Genomic DNA, 23,816 nt, shown 5'->3' on the forward strand with positions numbered 1-23,816 from the left:
CTCTAACCCAGTCCAACACTGTCCCTCTAACCCAGTCCAACACTACTCCTTTAACCCAGTCCAACACTACTTATTTAACCCAGTCCAACACTACTCCTTCAACCCAGTCCAACACTGTCCCTCTAACCCAGTCCAACACTACTCCTTTAACCCAGTCCAACACTACTCCTTCAACCCAGTCCAACACTGTCCCTCTAACCCAGTCCAACACTACTCCTTTAACCCAGTCCAACACTACTCCTTTAACCCAGTCCAACACTACTCCTTTAACCCAGTCCAACACTGTCCCTCTAATCCAGTCCAACACTGTCCCTCTAATCCAGTCCAACACTGTCCCTTTAACCCAGTCCAAAACTGTCCCTCTAACCCAGTCCAACACTGTCCCTCTAACCCAGTCCAACACTGCCCCTCTAACCCATGCCAACATTGTCCCTCTAACCCAGGTCAACACTGACTCTTCTTACCCAGTCCAACACTGTCCCTTTAACCCAGTCCAACACTGTCCCTTTAACCCAGTCCAACACTGTCCCTCTAACCCAGGCCAACACTATCCCTTTAATCCAGTCCAACACTGTCCCTCTAACCCAGTCCAACACTGTCCCCTCTAACCCAGGACAACACTGACTATTTTACCCAGTCCAACACTGCTCCTATAACCAGTGACAACACTGCACCTTTTACTGCAGTGGGCTAAATCAGGGTCACACAGAGTGTTTCTTGGTAGTGTTACACAAATCTACAAAAGTATACACCTCAAACACATGGTTATGGGCGATAAAAAAGAAGATTCCTGTAGATATAGAGTTGAAATGTATTCAATTTTGAGTTTGCATCCCAATATTCCACTTTATATACATCACATATTACTGAAATATAAGAAAAGTAAAACACCAGATTTTCAGTTGTAATTTAAAAAAAACATGTTTATTCATTATGAAATTATGAAAAATATTCATAACATTTGACCCATGAAGCCACAAGAGGGCGATTTTGTCATTTGACGGCAGGGAATTAACCCAGCCCAAATACATTTAAACTCTTCAGTCAAAGCTTTTGGGTTTTGAATGCAACCCTGATCATACCAAGGGAGAATCTCAATTCCATTAACCTTGCATCCTCTCTCCTCGCCTCCTCAAAACCCATTGGATGAAAAAGCCAGAGATCACTCCCCTCGAACCTTCAACCTCCGCCAATGGGTTTTGAGAAGAAGGCGAGGAGAAAGGAGAAAGGAAGTGAGGAGAATGTAATTGAGATTCTCCCCAAATCTAATTTTAGCCCCTGAAGGCAGAGGGCAGTAGCCTACTGTAAATCTGAAAGAGATCGGAGATTGGGAAGAAATCTGAAAGAAAATTCAACATAAAGTGCACACACCATAAAGTGGTGTGTGCAACGCCAGGGTTGTGGGTTCGATTCCCACGGGGGGCCAGTACAAAAAAATAAATATGTATGTATTCACTACTGTAAGTCGCTCTAGATAAGAGCGTCTGCTAAATGACTAAAATGTAAAATGTAAAAATTTGGATTAGTGATGTTGAAGGACAACATTTTTTGAAGTTGAACTCCCCAATTGCCTATCTATTTATCCACACTTAAAACAAGCTGAAGCTATTTAAATGGATTGGTATTTATAGATTTGAGAAGGCTAATATTATTGGCACAGAGGATTAGGATGACATCAAACTTCTTGTAGGCCTAAACTGTTCATCAGGCTACAAAACGACTTTGATTTTTAATAATAAATGAATGTAATTACCATTTCAAACGAATGTAGTCAAGAATTAATGAACAGTTACAGTTACATTAAATTGTTCTAATGAAGGCCTACTGGTAGTGTCACTACGGGTCAAATGTTTGATTGAATGACTCATCGACAGTGGGACTTTCCTTAGGGACTTGCCACCACGCACTTCTGAAGCAATAGTCCCGCGAGAGGGGTGTCGTGGATACATGGATGCATGACCCTGCTGCTCCCAGTCGCGCTTGCGCAGCGTTTCTGACTTTCCCACTCTGTCCCCCGTACGTACCATGGCGTCCACGGAGGAGGACGGCTCGGTTGAAGAGAAGGAAAACAACAACAAGAAGAGGACGAAAAGTGCCATCGCTGTTGCATGGCTTACATTTTACAACATCGCCATGACGGCCGGGTATGTCAATTATTCTGCCCTATTGCTGATTATAAAGTAGCCACTCCCTTAAAACTTCGTTATGCACCAGAGCGCTGTGAGCAAGCGCGTGTGGCTGTTTATAGGTCCGCGGTGTCTCTGACAGTGCAAGTGCCCACTCTGTTGCCAAATTTAGTGACAGATTGCGCCCATGAAGTTTGAACAGTGAGCAAAATAAATGTAAAGGACTTGATAGGGAGGGTGTCCAAGTAGACAATTCTCAAATAATCAATATGTGGATCTTTTTTGTGAAAATAACGGCGGTACAAGTGCGGCCCCCGGCGCGGGTTCAGCCTTTCCAAATACGGTCGATTACACTGTGTCAGCGTCATGCCCAGCACTACCTCGACAGTTGCAGTGATAAGTATAGACCGCGCGCTGACACTGGAGCTTCGGTTTGGGCGTGTGAAATGCCCAATAAGCAGATTTTATTAACTGCAAGTTTATGCCTACAAAGCGCGCGGGCGCGATGACGCAATTATTTCACTTATTGTTCGTATAGTCCTTGTAATGAACACACAAAACGAACTTAATTTAATAGTTGTCAAGTTTTCAATGATTTATTAAGCTGTTGATAGTGTCTTAAGTTCATTTTCATTGGTCTGGGTCACTTGAACTGAGAATGGCACTTTTTGGAGATATGCGTAAAATGCGCATTTATGGAGCTGTTGGAGCCATGTTTTCTCCACTTACACTCATTGTACTGTAGCTCCCATTCATTCATCGTCTGCTACTCACATAATGGGTATTTTAGTATTACATGAAGGTGTGAAAACTAGGTTCAGTTATCTAGTTCAAGAGACATGCGCATTGAGGTAGTTATAAGCCCCTGTACACGATCAGAGTAAACATATACCAATGTTGATTCAAACAGTCAAAGAGCTGTTAAAATAGTGACTATTGGAATCAATCTATTCATTGACATTTTAAATCATGTGTGTACATTTGTCCCTTCTCTCCAAATTATAGCACTAACCTACACCTATATTATCCAATCATCTTTATATGATGGTAACTGTTAGTAACAGAACCATTTTGCAAATCCTAAACCCCATTAATGTAATTAGCATCAAATAAACCCTAATGAATTATTGTGCTGAGACAGAGATCATATATTTGCAATACAATAGTAATGTACTCTCAGGTAATAACCTGAAGTGGTTGTATTCAGTAGGTCCTAAATTATGTTTATTTTTTAAACAGATTGTGTCTTCAAACAGATAATACACTTGTTGCACAGCTTGAGCAGCTGACCCATCGACCTAGCACCTGAGCTCAAACACTGAACAGTAGCCACTAGGCTACAGCAGTAGCTACAAAAGTATCAGATCAATCTGGTTTAACAGAAGCACATCCCTTGATAACAGGCGGTGGCAGTAGTGTATCTCTCACTAATCCCTGACAAAGTTTGATTTAACTTCAAGGTACACTCTGAAACGTCACATAAACGGTGGAGATTTACATGGGCACTTGACACCTCGTCGGATTTAGATGATTTCGGTGTAATGTCCTAGGACTAATCTTACTATGAGCCCGTTTACTCATGAATACCGAATCAAGGTGTGGTGTGATTGTAGAAAATTCCCACTCACTCTCCACCAATTACCAGTCACACACATTTACAGGTTCCTGCAGATACCCTCCTCTCACCTTGTGTTCTTACACAAGCTGTTTTTCAGTGATCTAAATGAGGGACGTCAAAATGTGACCAAAAAATAGTGATCTCAATTTGAGGCCATTTTATGCTACGATTTTTCCGTCCCAGACGAAATTTCCACGTCATGGGCAAATTCTTATAAATTCTTATAAAGTTTGTATGTGAAAACTAGTTCTAAAATGCATATATTTTTCTGAACTCTTCTCGTGCAGAGAGTGAGGCTTGTGCTGCTGGTGCTGGCACATGCGCAAGCCAATTCTTTATTATATATATATTTTTTTAACCTTTTATGTTACTAGGCAAGTCAGTTAAGAACAAATTATTATTTACAATGACGGCCTACCCCGGCCAAACCCTAACCTGGAATCATAGAATGTCGCAGAATGTGACGACAGAAATGAAGCGAATTGTACAATCTGGCCAGGTTGATATCAAGATTTTAATTTGGTAACCTCGCACAGTGTGACGGGATAATCGTAAAAGACTGGAACCGACGTACAGTCTGCAAAGGCCTTTAGTGGAATAATGGATACGGTTGAGGAAGTGATGTAATTTGGCCTCCATCATTGCTAATACTGTGTGTTTGTGACCCTATAACATTTTTTTTGTAAAGTTACCTATTTTAGAAGAAAATAACAACTGTATGCCGAGACCCTTAGACACCTTCAGAAACATACCTTCACAGAGATCCATCGCACAGCTGACCTAGTAGACTAGTGAATGTAAAGGGAGCACAGTCTGTTTCCTCTGTAGAACTCAACAAGGGGCTGTATTTATCAAGCGTCTCAGAGTAGGAGTGTTGATTTAGGATTAGTTTTGCCCTTTCGATCCCAATAATAAAGATTACATGGACAGGGAGGACCTGATCCTAGATCAGCACTCCTACTCTGAAAGGAATGATACATACAGCCCCTGGTTTTCTGTGTAAGTTCTATACAAGAACTCACACACCTCTGTTTACCCTGATCTTTAAAGCCATGGATAATTAGCTTTAAATGGTCCTCAAAACGGACCCGCAATTACATTGAACAAAAATATGAAATGCAACAATTTCAAAGATTTTACTGAATTACAGTTCATACTCTATAAGAAAATCAGTCAATTGAAATGCATTCATTAGGACCTAATCTATGAATTTCACATGAATGGAGATACAGATATGCATCTGTTGGTCACAGATACCTTAAAAACAAAGGTAGGGGTGTGGATCAGAAAACCAGTCAGTCTCTGGTGGAACCACCATTTGTCTCATGCAGCGCTTCACATCTCCTTCACATAGAGTTGATCAGGCTGTTGATTGTGGCCTGTGGAATGTTGTCCCACTCCTCTTCAATGTCTGTGCGAAGAGTCTGGAAATTGGCGGGAACTGGAACACGCTGTCATACATGTCGATCCAAAGCATCCCAAACATGTTCAATGGGTGACATAACTGGCGAGTATGCAGGCCATGGAAGAACTGGGACATTTTCAGTACAGAGCCTTACAACATGGGGCCGTGCATTATCATGCTGAAACATTAGGTGATGGTGGCAGATTAATGGCACTACAATGGTCCTCAGGATCTCGTCACGGTATCTCACAGCATTCAAATTGCCATCGATAAAATGCAGTTGTGTTCGTTGTCCGTAGCTTATGCCTGCCCATACCATAACCCCACTGCCACAATTGACCACACAACACCAAACTGCCCAGTACAGTTTAAGCTGGGATTAATCCGTGAAGAGCACACTTTTCCAGCGTGCCAGTGGCTATTTCAAAGGTGAGCATTTGCCCACTCAAGTCAGTTACGACGCCAAACTGCAGACAGGTCAGGACCCTGGTGAGGACAACGAGCACGCAGATGAGCTTCCCTGAGACAGTTTCTGACAGTTTGTGCAGAAATTAATCGGTTGTGCAAACCCACAGTTTCATCTCAGATGATCCCGCAGGTGAAGAAGCCGGATGTGGAGGTCCTGGGCTGGCCTGGTTACATGTGGTCTGCGGTTGTGAGGCCAGTTGGACGTTCTGCCAAATTCTCTAAAACGACATTGCAGGCTGCTTATGGTAGAGAAATTAACATTCACTTCTCTGGCAACAGCTCTGGTGGATATTCCTGCAGTCAGCATGCCAATTGCATGCTCCCTCAACTTAAGACATCTGTGGCATTGTGTTGTGTGACAAAAATGCACATTTTAGACAGGCCTTTTATTGTCCGCAGCACAAGTTGCACCTGTGTAATGATCATGCTGTTTAATCAGCAAATTTTATATGCCACACCTGTTAGGTGGATGGATTATCTTGGCAAAACAAACAATTTCACAAACAGGAATGTAAACATTTTTGTGCACAAAATCTAAGAGAAATAAGCTTTTTGTTCGTGTGGAACATTTTTGCAATCTTTAATTTCAGCTCATGAAACATGGGACCAACACTTTACATGTGACGTTTATATTTTTGCTCAGTATAAATACTAAAACATGTATTTTGATTCAAACATAATTATACAGAAAGGTCACAAGGTCCTATTGGTCTTATTACCGTGACAGCAAAAACGTACATATTTGTGTTGTATCCTGATTGTAATAGACCAATAAAGATCGCATTGTATTTAGTATAGTGCTCTACATTTTAAACATACTTCATTGTAGATACAAATGGTGTCTGTACCAGATTGGTCAGTGATTTCCTTGAAAAATGTTAATTCATTATTCACATATACAGTACCAGCCAAAAGTTTGGACACACTGACTCATTCCAGGGTTTTTCTATCTGGCTTATAGCTGTGCTGTATTGACTGATGTACAGTATAAATAGATTAGTGTGAAGTACCAGGCTAGAGACAATTAAGTCTTGTTCACATTGGCAATTTGAAGTGACAAAAAAAATTAAATAATAATATCCAATTCAAATCTGTTATTTTTTCCTGCAGTCTGAACAGCCAACAAAACACATGCAATCAGATATTTCAAGCCACATTTCAAACCACCTTCGTGATTCCTGACCATGCGACTTGTCTGAAGGGTCACATCTGATTTATTTGCCCTCAAGTGGTTTTTAGATTGTATTTGCCTTATCTCAGTGCTTGCTACAGTAGCTATTCTGTTGACAGTTTGACAAGAACTAATTAACAAGCTAACTAATTAGTTATTGTCAAATTTGAACCAATCACTTTTGAGCTCTAACTCTAAAGTGGTACACTACATCATTGAAAATCTCATTCCAAAGTTATGGGCATTAATATGCTATAATAGCCTCCACTCTTCTGGGAAGGCTTTCCACTAGATGTTGGAACATTGCTGCCGGGACTTCAAATTTCAAATCAAATCAAATTTATTTTTATATAGCCCTTCGTACATCAGCTGATATTCTCAAAGTGCTGTACAGAAACCCAGCCTAAAACCCCAAACAGCAAGCAAAGCATGTGAAAGAAGCACGGTGGCTAGGAAAAACTCCCTAGGAAAAACTCCCTAGAAAGGCCAAAAACCTAGGAAGAAACCTAGAGAGGAACCAGGCTATGAGGGGTGGCCAGTCCTCTTCTGGCTGTGCAGGGTGGATATTATAACAGAACATGGTCAAAATGTTAAAATGTTAAAATGTTCATAAATGACCAGCATGGTCAAATAATAATAATCATAGTAGTTGTTGAGGGTGCAACAAGCACGTCCGGTGAACAGGTCAGGGTTCCATAGCCGCAGGCAGAACAGTTGAAACTGGAGCAGCAGCACGGCCAGGTGGACTGGGGACAGCAAGGAGTCATCATACCAGGTAGTCCTGAGGCATGGTCCTAGGGCTCAGGTCCTCCGAGAGAAAGACAGAAAGAGAGAATTAGAGAGAGCATATTTAAATACACACAGGACACCGGATAAGACAAGAGAAATACTCCAGATGTAACAGACTGACCCTAGCCCCCCGACACATAAACTACTGCAGCATAAATACTGGAGGCTGAGACAGGAGGGATCAGAAGACACTGTGGCCCCATCCGATGATACCCCCGGACAGGGCCAAACAGGCAGGATATAACCCCACCCACTTTGCCAAAGCACAGCCCCCACACCACTAGAGGGATGTCTCCAACCACCAACTTACCGTCCTAAGACAAGGCCGAGTATAGCCCACAACGATCTCCGCCATGGCACAACCCAAGGGGGGGTGCCAACCCAGACAGGAAGACCACGTCAGTGACTCAACCCACTCAAGTGACGCACCCCTCCCATGGACGGCATGGAAGAACACCAGTAAGCCAGTGACTCAGCCCCTGTAAAAGGGTTAGAGGCAGAGAATCCCAGTGGAAAGAGGGGAACCGGCAAGGCAGAGACAGCAAGGGCGGTTCGTTGCTCCAGCCTTTCCGTTCACCTTCACACTCCTGGGCCAGACTATACTTAATCATAGGACCTACTGAAGAGATAAGTCTTCAGTAAAGACTTAAAGGTTGAGACTGAGTCTGCGTCTCTCACATTGGTAGGCAGACCATTCCATAAAAATGGAGCTCTATAGGAGAAAGCCCTACCTCCAGCCGTTTGCTTAGAAATTCTAGGGACAATTAGGAGGCCTGCGTCTTGTGACCGTAGCGTACGTGTAGGTATGTACGGCAGGACCAAATCGGAAAGATAGGTAGGAGCAAGCCCATGTAATGCTTTGTAGGTTAGCAGTAAAACCTTGAAATCAGCCCTTGCCTTAACAGGAAGCCAGTGTAGGGAGGCTAGCACTGGAGTAATATGATCAAATTTTTTGGTTCTAGTCAGGATTCTAGCAGCCGTATTTAGCACTAACTGAAGTTTATTTAGTGTTTAAAAGTAGAAAGTTTGCAGCCATCCACTTCTTTATGTCTGAAACACAGGCTTCTAGCGAGGGCAATTTTGGGGCTTCACCATGTTTCATTGAAATGTACAGCTGTGTGTCGTCCGCATAGCAGTGAAATTTAACATTATGTTTTCGAATGACATCCCCAAGAGGTAAAATATATAGTGAAAACAATAGTGGTCCTAAAACGGAACCTTGAGGAACACAGAAATTTACAATTGATTTGTCAGAGGACAAACCATTCACAGAGACAAACTGATATCTTTCCGACAGATAAGATCTAAACCAGGCCAGAACTTGTCCATGTAGACCAATTTGGGTTTCCAATCTCTCCAAAAGAATGTGGTGATCGATGGTATCAAAAGCGGCACTAAGATCTAGGAGCACGAGGACAGATGCAGAGCCTCGGTCTGACGTCATTAAAAGGTCATTTACCACCTTCACAAGTGCAGTCTCAGTGCTATGATGGGGTCTAAAACCAGACTGAAGCGTTTCGTATACATTGTTTGTCTTCAGGAAGGCAGTGAGTTGCTGTGCAACAGCTTTTTCTAAAATTTTTGAGAGGAATGGAAGATTCGATATAGGCCGATAGTTTTTTATAATTTCTGGATCAAGATTCGGCTTTTTCAAGAGAGGCTTTATTACTGCCACTTTTAGTGAGCTTGGTACACATCCGGTGGATAGAGAGCCGTTTATTATGTTCAACATAGGAGGGCCAAGCACAGGAAGCAGCTCTTTCAGTAGTTTAGTTGGAATAGGGTCCAGTATGCAGCTTGAGGGTTTGGAGGCCATGATTATTTTCATCATTGCGTCAAGAGATATAGTACTAAAACACTTTAGTATCTCCCTTGATCCTAGGTCCTGGCAGAGTTGTGCAGACTCAGGACAATGGAGCTTTGGAGGAATACCCAGATTTAAAGAGGAGTCTGTAATTTGCTTTCTAATGATCATGATCTTTTCCTCAAAGAAGTTCATAAATTTATTACTGCTGAAGTGAAAGCCATCCTCCATTTGCGAAGGCTGCTTTTTAGTTAGCTTTGCGACAGTATCAAAAAGAAATTTCGGATTGTTCTTATTTTCCTCAATTAAGTTGGAAAAATAGGATGATCGAGCAGCAGTAAGGGCTCTTCGATACTGCACGGTACTGTCTTTCCAAGCTAGTCGGAAGACTTCCAGTTTGGTGTGGCGCCATTTCCGTTCCAATTTTCTGGAAGCTTGCTTCAGAGCTCGTGTATTTTCTGTATACCAGGGAGCTAGTTTCTTATGACAGATGTTTTTAGTTTTTAGGGGTGCAACTGCATCTAGGGTATTGCGCAAGGTTAAATTGAGTTCCTCGGTTAGGTGGTTAACTGATTTTTGTCCTCTGACGTCCTTGGGTAGGCAGAGGCAGTCTGGAAGGGCATCAAGGAATCTTTGGGTTGTCTGAGAATTTATAGCACGACTTTTAATGCTCCTTGGTTGGGGTCTGAGCAGATTATTTGTTGCAATTGCAAACGTAATAAAATGGTGGTCCGATAGTCCAGGATTATGAGGAAAAACATTTAGATCCACAACATTTATTCCATGGGACAAAACTAGGTCCAGAGTATGACTGTGGCAGTGAGTAGGTCCAGAGACATGTTGGACAAAACCCACTGAGTCGATGATGGCTCCGAAAGCCTTTTGGAGTGGGTCTGTGGACTTTTCCATGTGAATGTTAAAGTCACCAAAAATTTGAATATTATCTGCTATGACTACAAGATCCGATAGGAATTCAGGGAACTCAGTGAGGAACACTGCATATGGTCCAGGAGGCCTATAAACAGTAGCTATAAAAAGTGAGTGAGTAGGCTGCATAGATTTCATGACTAGAAGCTCAAAAGACGAAAACGTCATTGTTGTTTTTTTTTTTGTAAATTGAAATTTGCTATCGTAAATGTTAGCAACACCTCCGCCTTTGCCGGATGCACGGGGGGTATGGTCACTAATGTAACCAGGGGGTGAGGCCTCATTTAACACAGTAAATTCATCAGGCTTAAGCCATGTTTCAGTCAGGCCAATCACATCAAGATTATTATCAGTGATTAGTTCATTGACTATAACTGCCTTGGAAGTGAGGGATCTAACATTAAGTAACCCAATTTTGAGATGTGAGGTATCACAATCTCTTTCAATAATGGCAGGAATGGAGGAGGTCTTTATACTAGTGAGATTGCTAAAGCGAACACCGCCATTTTTAATTTTGCCCAACCTAGATCGAGGCACAGACACGGTCTCAATGGGGAAAGCTGAGCTGACTACGCTGACTGTGCTAGTGGCAGACTCCACTAAGCTGGCAGGCTGGCTAACAGCCTGCTGCCTGGCCTGCACCCTATTTCATTGTGGAGCTAGAGGAGTTAGAGCCCTGTCTATGTTCGTAGATAAGATGAGAGCACCCCTCCAGCTAGGATGGAGTCCGTCACTCCTCAACAGGCCAGGCTTGGTCCTGTTTGTGGGTGAGTCCCAGAAAGAGGGCCAATTATCTACAAATTCTATGTTTTGGGAGGGGCAGAAAACAGTTTTCAACCAGCGATTGAGTTGTGAGACTCTGCTGTAGAGCTCATCACTCCCCCTAACTGGGAGGGGGCCAGAGACAATTAATCGATGCCGACACATCTTTCTAGCTGATTTACACGCTGAAGCTATGTTGCGCTTGGTGACCTCTGACTGTTTCATCCTAACATCGTTGGTGCCGACGTGGATAACAATATCTCTATACTCTCTACACTCGCCAGGACTTGTTTCCATTCTGCCACAAGAGCATTAGTGAGGTCGAGCACGGATGTTGGGCGAATAGGTCTGGCTCGCAGTCGGCGTTCCAAGTCATCCCAAAGGTGTTCGATGGGCCTGAAGTCAGGGCTCTGTGCAGATCAGTCAAGTTCTTCCACACCGATCTTGACAAACCATTTCTGTATGGACCTCGCTTTGTGCATGGGGTCATTGTCATACTAAAACAGGAAAGGGCTTTCCCCAAGCTGTTGCCGCAAAGCTCCCGACGAACAGTTCTTGAGCTGACGTTGCTTCCAGAGGCAGTTTGGAACGCGGTAGTGAGTGTTACAACCGAGGACAGACAATTTTTAGGCACTTCAGCTCTCACCGGTCCCGTTCTGTGAGCTTATGTGGCCTACCACTTCACGGCTGAGCCTTTGTTACTCCTATATGTTTCCATTTCACAACAACAGCACATACAGTTGACCGGGGCAGCTTTAGCAGGGAAGAAATGTGACAAACTGACTTGTTGAAAAGGTGGCATCCTATGATGGTGCCACGTTGAAAGTCACTGAGCTCTTTAGTAAGGACATTCTACTACCAATGTTTGTCTATGGAGATTGCATGGCTGTGTGTTCGATTTTTATACACATACTTTTGTATATATAGTGTATCTATTAAGTAATCTTTGTCTTTCTCATGCACACTTCTTTAATGCTAAATACAGTTTTTCAGATGTTGTAAATATTGTCCCTTTTCCAGGTGGCTGGTTTTGGCTATCGCAATGATGCGCTTCTACATCCAGAAAGGCACACACAAGGGTCTGTACAAAAGTATAGCAAGGACACTCAAGTTTTTCCAGACCATTGCGTTAGTTGAGGTGAGTTTCTGAAATATCCTCATAGTTCACTAGTAGCCACATTCACACAAACACACACTCGTCTCAAAGTATTCCATGAAAACAGATTATAAAACAGTTAAACGTTGAAATTATTGATAAGATCCTTCTAATGTGAGCTTTAAATACTCTGAAGCTGAGCTTTGATACTGAGATCCTTGGTTAATACTAAGAAGTGAGAAGAGAGAATTCACCTGATTCAGTTTTTTTAAGTATTTTGTTTGGTTATGCGATAGAGAGACATGGAGTTCTAAAAGTGCAGTGGGCCAGATTCTAATCCATGCTGGCAGCGGTATATCATACATGTACTCCAGAGGCAGCGGCTTAGACCGCTAGACCACCCCAGGCCCCGAGTCACTGATTCTTATTTGTTGTCTTTCAGGTGGTGCATTGTGCAATCGGTATGTATGGTCTTGAATAACAACCATATAATGTGAATATAACCAGATCTCCTACTTCTGACGTTAATGTTGATTTCCATGGTTCTCGTCGTATAGGAATCGTGAGGACCTCTGTAATTGTGACCGGGGTTCAAGTATGTTCACGAATCTTCATGGTGTGGTTCATCACCAACAGCATCAAACAGGTGACTATCTCATTTATCACCAAAGAGGTGTCTTGTACCATCTACAGTAAGGGGCCTTGGAGTTGGTGTGAGGTGAAGTTTCCCAGAGACACTGATCTTGGATCAGTTTAGCATTTTCCCCAATAATGGTTAAGTTTAGGATTGGGGGACGGGATGCTGATCCTAGATCTGCACCTAGGGGACACGAACTGTAGTAGTGTCCTACTGTTCAACATGGACCCCCTTAAGTGTTAACTATCTTCTCCCTCCTTGTTTTGTCCCGTTCTTTGTTGGAAGATCCAGAACGAAGAAAGTGTAATCCTCTTCTTGGCCGTTTGGACGTTTACAGAGATTACCAGATATTCCTTCTATACATTCAATCTGCTCAACCACCTGCCATACTTTATCAAATGGGCCAGGTGGAGATGGGGATGGGAGGGCTGGGTTTTGAGTAGCTCTGGTCCAGGGCGTTTACGTGCACCTTGCTGATGCCGAGCGTTCTCAGCATCAGCAAGCCGCATGCAAACGCCCTGGACCAGCACTAAGGTTTCCGGTGCTGTCGCAGTTCTTGGAATGTTGGTCTGGTTTGATTGGTGTTTGCCGTGGCATGCTTCCCGCTACAGACAGACTGGTTTCACATCAGTATTGTGATGTCAGAGGAAATACATTAGTAGCCTGGGGAAGGTATCTCCTGGCTCATAACCATACAGCATGTGATCAGCATGAGTGTGTTGTTTTTTGATTAGCACCTTGATAGCCATTCTCTATGGACATTGGTTGACCTAATCGCTAACGCTTAGTACTCTGGCATTATCACTTTGATTTATACGCTAGGAGACGGTTATGGGTAATTGATGGATTAAATGGGAGGTGATCAGGCATCGATAAGCATACAGATCAGAGATTGGAGAAAAAGTAGTGATTCAGATTTATTCCGGGGCCATATGTATCAAGCATCTCTATGCTCATTAAGGATCAGTTTTCACAATGCGTAAGATTTTTTCTTTAAGCAATGGCTTTTTTCTGGCCACTCTTCCGTAAAGCCCAGCACTGTGGAGTGAATGGCTTAAAGTGGTCCTATGGACAGATACTCTAATCTCCGCTGTGGAGCTTTGCAGCTCCTTCAAGGTTATCTTTGGTCTCTTTGTTGCCTCTCTGATTAATGCCCTCCTTGCCTGGTCCGTGAGTTTTGGTGGGCGGCCCTCTCTTGGCAGGTTTGTTGTGGTGCCATATTCTTTCCATTTTTTTATAATGGATTTAATGGTGCTCCTGGGATGTTCAAAGTTTTGAATATTTTTTTATAACCCAACCCTGATCTGTACTTCTCCACAACTTTGTCCCTGACCTGTTTGGAGAGCTCCTTGGTCTTCATGGTGCCACTTGCTTGGTGGTGTTGCAGATTCTGGGGCCTTTCAGAACAGGTGTATATATACTGAGATCATGTGATAAATCATGTGACACTTAGATTGCACACAGGTGGACTTTATTTATCTAATTATGTGACTTCTGAAGGTAAATGGTTGCACCAGATCTTATTTAGGGGCTTCATACATATGCATGCACCACTTCTCCGTTTTTAATTTGTTCGAATTTTTTTAAACAAGTTATTTTTTTCATTTCACTTCACCAATTTGGACTATTTTGTGTATGTCCATTACATGAAATCCACATAAAAATCAATTTAAATTACAGGTTGTAATGCAACAAAATAGCAAAAACACCAAGGGGGATGAATACTTTTGCAAGGCACTGTACATGGACAGCGGGGAGCTGATCCTATATCAGCACTCCTACTCTGAGATGCTTGATACTTTGGGGTCCTGGTCAAGAGAAGAGTGACATTATCCTCAATATCATGAAGGATAACTTTTTTTATTGGCAGAGTGTAATGTATTTAAGTGATAATGCCCAAGAAGCTGGTGTTTGGAGGATATATTGGCACGGGTGTTGTTCGTCGAGGGCCGGCAAACTGTGACAATATATCTTCCAAACACCGGCTATGTGGGCATTATCACTTTTATACAACGGGTTATCAACATATTCTAATAATGACTGCCATATTTTCATTCAACTTTATTCTGATTAATTTATTCATATTATTTCATCTTTCCACAAGATATAGTACCGACACAAATCTAGGGTTGCTACCCAAGCTGGACGGTCGTTCATTTTATTGGCTAGGTTGCCAGAGACGCGATCCGGTCGTGCCGTCTTTTTTTTTCTATTTCTATGGATGCAACCCAGTCGTTCTTTCTAAATGTCCCATTGCCATGCTGGCTGACAACATTTTTATATCCCTTGCTTGTTAGCTAGCCAACTACGACTAACATAGTCGCGTCAAACAGTGCAGCCAGAATAACAGCAAAGTAGCTGCATTTGTGTTTGTTTAAGCTGTTTTCTAGTGACATTTATTTGGATACATCCATGACAAAGGGCAATGATGTGCGATTTTGCATGGCATAGAATATTTGCTCTTGTCACTGTTCAGAGGAGTTAGGCAACTACACCGCTGACACAATCACTTCAAACTGAAGCTGGAAAGATGGCAAACTAGCTGCGTTTCGTTTCATCTGACCTGTTTGTCTATTGACATTTCTTTATATATATCCATAAAAATTATGATTCATGATTTCGACTGGCTGAGAAAATATATCTATCTCGTCCTGACCTGTTAATTCTCAATGGGACAGTGGAGATCAAATGTCAATATTGAAATGATGTTGCAATTGTCGGAGAGACAGACAGCAAGGTTTATACAGATCTCTGTTGTGGAAAACCAAATGTGAGCCGAAAGCAAGGGGAGATAATGTCTAGATGCTTTTTTAAAGTGGAGATCAAGTTTCTAAATTGCCTGTCTGGGCTGATGAGTAAGTGGATTGCGCAATGAGATGGAACAGTAAATACACATTTCAACGTCATAGCTTTAGCTGGTGGTAACTTGTGGAATAGACACCGGCTGGAATACGGTTTTAACCAATCAGCATCAAGGATTAGGCCCATCAATGTATAACTCCTCATACTGTAGGTCAAACTGTTATTGTCTTTCCAGGTGTGAATGACATAAGGATGTTGTAATCTTTTGTCTCATACTTTCAACATTCATTCACGCCTCTTTCATGTCGGCTCACAGGTTATGTGGACCGTAGCACCACTAGTTTTGAGTCTCACATACACTTCACCAGACCTGGGTTCAAATGCTATTTGAAATGATTTCAAATACTTTATCTGTGATTAAGCTTGAGATGTTTAAAAGCTTCATGTAAGCTTCATCTACTTGTGTAAAAACCCTGAAGAAGGCCAAAAGCCGAAACGCTTTGGTTATACTTTTAACACTAAAAAAGCTTTATTATTTAATTCCATTGTCCTCCGAGAGTTGCTGAATCTTCTCTATACTTCAGTTTGCTCCTCAATTCATAGACCTTGGTTGGAAAGCGATAGTGATCCCTTTCCACTTGATTAAGCTTGCTTGACTATAATGGACCAATGGAATAGTCCCAAAACTAGCAGTCTAGCGAAAATGCTCCCATAATTTGAACGATTTCAAATATACTGAACAAAAACCGCAAGCCCACACGATGCCATACACATGGTCTGCGGTTGTGAAGCTGGTTGGACGTACAGCCAAATTATCTAAAACAATGTTTTAGAGCAACCGCTCTGGTGGACATTCCTGATGTCAGCATGCCAATTGCACGCTCCCTCAAAACATGAGACATCTGTGGCATTGTGTTATGTGTCAAAACTGCACATTTTAGAGTGGCCTTTTATTGTCCCCAGCACAAGGTGTATAACGATCATGCTGTTTAATCAGCTTTTTGATATGCCACACCTGTCAGGTGGAGGGATTATCTTGGCAAAGGAGAAATGCTCAGGGATGTAAATTAATTTCTGCACAGAATTTGAGAGAAATAACATTTTTGTGAGGTTTGAAAATTTCTGAGATCTTTTATTTCAGCTCATGAAACATGGGACTAACACTTTACGTGTTGCGTTTTATATTTTTGTTCAGTGTAGTATTTGAACCCAGATCTGCGCTTCACAGTCTCAGACATACACAAACAACTACACACCAAAAAAATGTGGGTTATTTGGTAAGGGGGGATGGTTCTATGTGGAACCATAATGACTCACGTAAGCCTTTTGAGCCCTTCAATGGTTCTTTACAGTGCACAAAAGGATTCTTTGCCCTTTTAGTGATAATTAAAATGTAGCTCTTTTTGTGCAACCGTGAGTGAGAGTTTCATTCCAGTTGATCTAATGTAATGTAATGTGTTATGCAATTAAATATTATATATCACTATGGCTAGTGACAGTGTTTTGTGAAAGACTCATGTATGGCCTTGTGTCAATTAAGAATGGTTGACTAAATCAGTCAGTGGTTGTCAATTCTCTTCTCAGGGACCCCCAGCTGTTCCAAAGGTAGCTTTCTTGATTCAACTTGTCAGTTAACAAAATAATACATGGAATTTTAAAATTGAAAGGTTATTTTGTATGAACATTCTCCTATGAAGAGCCATTATAAAAAGGGTTCTACTGTATATAGCCCCAAAAAGGGTTGTTACCATAGTGGAACCCTTTTATTTTGCTATATAGAAGCTTTTTTCATGTTTCTTTATAGAACCTTAGGGTTATTTATAGCACCTTACAGATTCCATTTAAAACCTTTTGAGTATTTATTGAATCTTCAACAAAAAAATAGATCTATATATATATATATATATATATATATATATATATATATATATATAGCACCAAAGATGATTCCGCAATGGAAGCCAAAAAAAAACAATCTAGTACTATTTAAATATGTGTACTTTAACACATGGCATCAGCTGATGGTGACAGGGGGTCATGTGTCTGTGTTAGACCCCAGTTCAACAGCTAAGCAGTGCTGTAGTAAAAATGCCAATTTCTCATTTCTGTCATTATACACGACACTCATAAAAACCTCTATTTACTGCCACTGTCAGCAGACTGGTGACGTTACGTGGGCCTATCAGGAGCAGTAGTGATGTGTAACTGTCAGCCTCGCATATCTGAGGGCCCTCATATGAAATGTGAGCACTGGTGAAGAATGCCGACTACACGCGTGGGGAGCAATCCGACCGACCCATAGTCCTGGCATCCTATTGCTAAGGGCATGCTTCTTTCCGTTCAAAATATGTACGTCTAAAAATTCGATTCGAGACAGACACCGTTTATTGGCTGTGCAGTGGCTATGAATCGAGGTGACAATGAGACTCCTGCTTTTTCAGTGACTTCAGCAAGTCAGGTCTTGTTCCTGTGACCACAGTACGGTTCATTCAATATTTATTTTTTTACATGTACGACAGGTCTCTTGGGTTTGCAGGTTTGCTTCCCTTGTCTTGATCAGTTAGTATAGCCCACGTTCTCCCTCTCTCTTGTCCTCCCCCTTTCCCCATTCCCCTCCGAGTGTTCTAAGGGGCTCATTTACACAGGGAGGGGAGCAGCCAGGCCCACACGGGGGGAGAGGGGCTCATATTCAGCTGCTCCTGTTTTTAAGACCATCTGTTTTGGGCATGGAATGCTCGCCCAACATTTCTCTCACATCCTCCGAGACACTCCCCAGTGCCGCCGCCACGTTCTTGAGTAAATTCAGGATTCTTACGCACCGCCGTCTCCACATATATAGATCCCTCTCCTTTGATAACCGACTGGTTTGTTTGCCCATACATTTTTGTACCCTTTTGGAATTGAATACAGTGGTGTTATAAAAATAAATATTTCTGGGTTGATTATTAACCAATGCAGCCGTTTTTATCTCAATATCAAATCATTTCTGGGTAACAATTAAATACCTTACTGTGATTTGTTTTCAATTAAAATGGTTAAAAATAGCTTCTTGGCAAAGAGCAATTTCACAAGCAACAATTTTGTTAGGACTGTCTGGGAGTGGCCTGGTGAGGATGGGAAAACAGAACACTAGCTGTTATTGGCAGAGAGGTTTGGAACTATTTTTCTTCTTGGCCTAACTAATTTGCCGCCTGGTGAAAATTCCATCCCTCCAAAACAAACAGAAATTTCAGGCAGTCTTTTCAAACAGCGCTTACACCAAAATGTATTCACAATTTCACAATATTATTCCAACCTCATGGTGTGGAAATCATGTTTTCAACTGCACTGGGACTTTAAACATCTCCGTTTTTGTATTTGTCCTGTAAATCTACAGTAACTTACTGGCTACTGTGCTGCCAGTAATTTACTGTAATTCAGTACGAGAATACACTACCATACTGTATTTTTGAAATCTAAAAACCTTTGCCTGTAAATCTACAGTAATTACTGGCTACTGTGCTACCAGTAACTTACTGTAATTCAGAACCACCCCCACAGAATACAGTACAATACTGTAATTTTGGAGTGCTAAAAACCTTTAGTGAGTGCATGGTTTTGTTGTGACTCATTAACACATTGAAGTGTGCCTTGTAAGAATCCATACTTGTTCTATCCGTTAGTGAGAATGCTGTACCAATTTAAGTGGTATGTGGTAGTAGTTCCCTAACAATTAATGTATATAGGGGACAGGTCAGAGTGACAGCAAGTCTCAAACCTTTAATGAGTGTTTAGCCATGTCCTTTTGACCTGTAGTCCCTACCAGTTTAGAAGCCTTTGTTAAGTAAGGCCTCTGCAAGTGATATGAGACACCAAATATGTATTGGTATGCTGTAATATGTAATTACATATTCACTGTTAGCAATTGCTGTAATTTTCTTAAAATACAATTGTGTAATAAAAAGCATGAACTGGCACACACCCAGAGAAAATAATTTAGTATAGAGGCTGACTAACTTTGAATAAACAGTAAGCTATAAAAATGTAAAATAAATAGTCGCACACTTATATATATATATATATATATATATATATATATATATATATATATATATATGAGTGTGCGACTATATACATATATATAAGCTATATGTATATATTATAAGCTATAAAAATGTAAAATAAATAGTCGCACACTCCAAATGTTTGGGGTCACTTAGAAATGTCCTTGTTTTGAAAGAAAAGCACTTTTTTTTGTCCATTTAAAATAACATCAAATTGATCAGAAATACAGTGTAGAGATTGTTAATGTTCAAAGTAACTATTGTAGCTGGAAACGGCAGATTTAAAAAAGAAAATGTTATATCTACATAGGTGTACAGAGGCCCATTATCAGCAACCATCACTCCTGTGTTCCAATGGCACGTTGTGTTAGCTAATCCAAGTTTATCATTTTAAAAGGTGAATTGATCATTAGAAAACCCTTTTGCAATTATGTTAGCACAGCTGAAAACTGTTGTCCTGATTTTAAAGAAGCAATAAAACTGTCCTTCTTTAGACTACTTGAGTATCTGGAGCATCAGCATTTGTGGGTTTGATTACAGGCTCAAAATGGCCAGAAACAAAGAACTTTCTTCTGAAAGTTGTCAGTCTATTCTTGTTCTGAGAAATGAAGGCGAGAAATTGCCAAGAAACTGAAGATCTGGTACAACGCTGTATACTACTCCCTTCACAGAACAGTGCAAACTGGCTTTAACCAGAATAGAAAGAGGAGTGGGAGGCCCCGGTGCACAACTGAGCAAGAGGACAAGTGCATTAGAGTGTCTAGTTTGAGAAACAGACGCCTCACAAGTCCTCAACTGGCAGCTTCATTAAATAGTACCTGCAAAACACCAGTCTCAACGTCAACAGTGAAGAGGTGACTCCGGGATGCTGGCCTTGTTCAGGGGCAGAACGCACGATTTTTACCTTGTTAGCTCGGGGATTCAATCTGAGCAACCTTTCGGTTACTGGCCCAACGCTCTATCTACTAGGCTACCTGCTGCCCCCACTCTTATCCACAACGACTTACAGTCAGTGTATTAAACTAAGGTAAACAAGAATATACCACAGTCATAGCAAGTAAAGAAAAGTATGTTACCATTACTGAGAATGTTGTAGTTAAGTAGGGTACTTGCAAGTATATATATATTTGTATTAGAAAACACAAAATACATGTATTCTAATAAAACTTTTACAAAATAGGCTGCATGAATTGTAGTTCAGGCCAGTGAAATACAAATTACAAAATGGGTATTGAAAGTATGGAAATACCTATATCAAATACATGTAACAGAAATACTGCCCGTCATTGGCACTAGCTACCTGCACTGTACATTTGCAACAGTTTACTAACCACTGTGCTTCCATTAATGAACTGTAAATTCTAGAAATACAGCATGTTAATGTAGTCAGGTGTTCCAGTAATATGCTGTAAATGTGGTTACAGTAAATGTCATGTAAGTCTACAGTAGTTTACTGGCTTCTGTGCTACCCGTAATTTACTGTAAATTTACAGTAACCTACTGGCTACTTTGCTGCCAGTCATTTATTGTAAAAAATTACAATACATGTTTTATAGTGTAAGGTGAAGAATAGCCTACTCGCGAGTGAGACAGCACCTTGTCTAATGTTGTTCTGGTGTCGGTGTGTTAAGACAGTGGTTCCCAACCAGGGATACTAGGACCCCTGGGGAGAAGACTTATGAAACTCATGAGAGCATATCAAATCAATTTTATTGGTCACATACACATGGTTAGCAGGTGTTAATGCGAGTGTAGCGAAATGCTTGTGCTTCTGGTTCCGACCATGCAGTAATATCTAACAAGTAATCTACCAATTCCACAACAACTACCTCGTTGCATAGGCTTACTGGTCAAATGTACATGAGAGTGTACTTCAGGGGTACACCGAGCAGAGCAAAATTCAGTTGGTGGTACAGTAACCGAAAAAGGTTGGGAACCACTGTGTTTAGATAATAACAACATGTCAGCTCTCACTTTGGTAATCAGCCAATTAGTGGCCTAATTCTTCATTTTGCAGTGCAGTAATCCAACAGTGTGAATTTGTGTTTTTAGTTGTTCTTTGCTACACAGCCCCTGAGCTGAATAGTGTGTATGTGTGTACATACGTGTGTGCATGCCTCTATGTGTGTTAATAATGACTCTCCTCTCCCTGTCAGATACAACATGTTTATCATCATGTACCCTCTCGGAGTGGCCGGAGAACTCCTGACCATTTACACTGCTCTGCCGTATGTTCGCAAAACCGGAATGTTGTCCATGAGGCTCCCCAACAAGTATAACGTCTCCTTTGACTACTACTACTTCCTCATTATCGTCATGCTCTCCTATATCCCATGTAAGCAGCTACGCACAACGTGTTTTTTGTTTATATGTTCAGCCTAGAGGTGGACGTTAATTACTCATGGGTCTTCACTGTCTCTTGTTTTGACCAGCAGAATTGTTCAGTAGTTTGTGACCGCTGTTGTTAATTTGGAATTCTTTCGCGATGTTTTGAATAATTAGTAGGACCTAGTGTTTGATTTAACAAAAATGAGGTTTAAGTGCATTTCTGTCTTTTATGGCTAGTTGGATACTAGATCTAGACCCAATACTCACCTATATCCCAGCCCTGAGAACTTCCCTGAAGGCTCTTTGTTAAAATATTGATCTGGACTGGATAAGTGTTTAGATTGGTGGGTAAATAGCTCTCGCTCTCTTCTCTCCTCTCCCCTCGTCTCTCTCTCCTAGTGTTCCCACAGCTCTACTTCCACATGCTCCGTCAGAGGAGAAAGGTGCTTCTTGGGGAGATCATAGTAGAGAAGGATGAGTAGAACCGCCTCACAGTCCAGCACCTGGCGTTTGTTTTGGGACAGCGAGTCAGCACAGCTCCCCTGCCGCCACGTCCATTCAACTTTGGTACCGCGCTCCACCACACTGCACATGCAACAAAATGGACCGGGAGAGTCAGACGAATACTAACATCACCGGAATAGCCATGTAATAATCACGGAAAAAGAATGAAACATCACAGTCACCACAATAACCCAACTGGACTAAATACAGTGCTGCAAGAGAAATCAAAACCCAACAGGAATAACAGTCATCAGAATCATCACTGATCAGTCATCACCAAACTCATCAATCAACGAGAGGAATCATTACAGAACTGGAATAGTCATCATTGTGGAAAGAATGAATAAATATAATCTCTAGCCGGAATCATTATCATGGCAAAACTGGAACGTAATGCTGCGCATCCACTGTGTCTTCACTGTCCAGGTGTAGATATCTAGATCCCCAGAAAGAGAAAGCACTGAATCCACCAGCCAGCGTGGCCACAGCATACCGCACTGAAACCCTGCAACCTGATAGCATAATACTGCACTGATTACCTTCTACACCTGCTAAAAAAAATACTGGAAGGCGCCTGCTGTGCATTGAGTCAACCACACAGCAGATACATACTGCACCCACCTTCAGTGCAAAATAGAGGAAGTTCAAGGGAACCAGGGAATGGTGATATGGAAGGATGGAGGAGGAGAGATGATAGTTGAGTCCCCTGAGCAGTTTTTTTTTTCAATCGGCTATTTATTTTTTTCAGAATTTCTAAGCGTTTTCCACCACAGTGATTTTATACGTAAATAGCGTGTGGCAACAATGACTAGACAGAAGCTAAAAAAAATAGAAACAATTATGCGTAGACGTATTATACCTCGACAATAAACAGACATTTGGGCAATATGCTGCTTCCTTGGTTTATGTGTGTTGTACTTTATTTGTAAACAATGTGAAACAGCACCATTAGAAGGCTATTTTATGCACAGATCGGATCATTTGAAGAATGACCTAATTTATTCACATATCACCTGGTTGGCAATATTATATGGTTTGTAAGGCAGTAAAACACTTGTATTGACTGTTATTAGTACTTTAGGTGTAGCTGAGACTGCTCAAACCTGTTAACTTGTTTTCCTAATGTTCTCTCCATGTTGCTTTAATGTTTACCAAGAGCTCAGTCAAATGTATTTACAAGTGTGCATCTTAAACAAGGTTACAACTTTACAGAAAAGTGCTTGTTTTAAAAAAAAGTTCAAGCCAACTTAGAAGACAGAAGATAAGAGAGAAATTATTTCTGAGCTCTCACAGTCTTCAGTTAGTCACTGTTTTGTTCTTTATGTTTAAAAATCTG

At 41.4% G+C, this 23,816-nt stretch overlaps 1 protein-coding gene across 1 annotated transcript; it reads left to right on the forward strand.

Annotated features, from left to right (window-relative positions):
* Positions 1 to 1,924: 1,924 nt before the first annotated feature.
* Positions 1,925 to 23,366, forward strand: LOC106590135 (very-long-chain (3R)-3-hydroxyacyl-CoA dehydratase 1). Its single transcript, XM_014180755.3, has 7 exons — positions 1,925 to 2,144; positions 12,091 to 12,208; positions 12,609 to 12,627; positions 12,724 to 12,812; positions 13,089 to 13,210; positions 21,805 to 21,983; positions 22,376 to 23,366. Exons 1-7 carry the CDS (start codon positions 2,026 to 2,028, stop codon positions 22,456 to 22,458), a joined length of 729 nt encoding a protein of 242 aa, XP_014036230.1. The 5' UTR covers positions 1,925 to 2,025; the 3' UTR covers positions 22,459 to 23,366.
* The last annotated feature ends 450 nt before the right edge of the window (positions 23,367 to 23,816 follow it).

This window comes from Salmo salar, chromosome 29 (assembly GCF_965601325.2).
Source record: "Salmo salar chromosome 29, fSalSal1, whole genome shotgun sequence".
NCBI lineage: Eukaryota > Metazoa > Chordata > Actinopteri > Salmoniformes > Salmonidae > Salmo > Salmo salar.

Excerpts from the sequence above, each read along its gene's own strand:
- LOC106590135 (XM_014180755.3), top strand. The coding sequence starts at position 2,026 with ATGGCGTCCACGGAGGAGGACGGCTCGGTTGAAGAGAAGGAAAACAAC. Across the intron at positions 2,145-12,090 it reads AACATCGCCATGACGGCCGG|GTGGCTGGTTTTGGCTATCG; the intron begins GTATGTCAATTA and ends TCCCTTTTCCAG. Across the intron at positions 21,984-22,375 it reads CATGCTCTCCTATATCCCAT|TGTTCCCACAGCTCTACTTC; the intron begins GTAAGCAGCTAC and ends TCTCTCTCCTAG.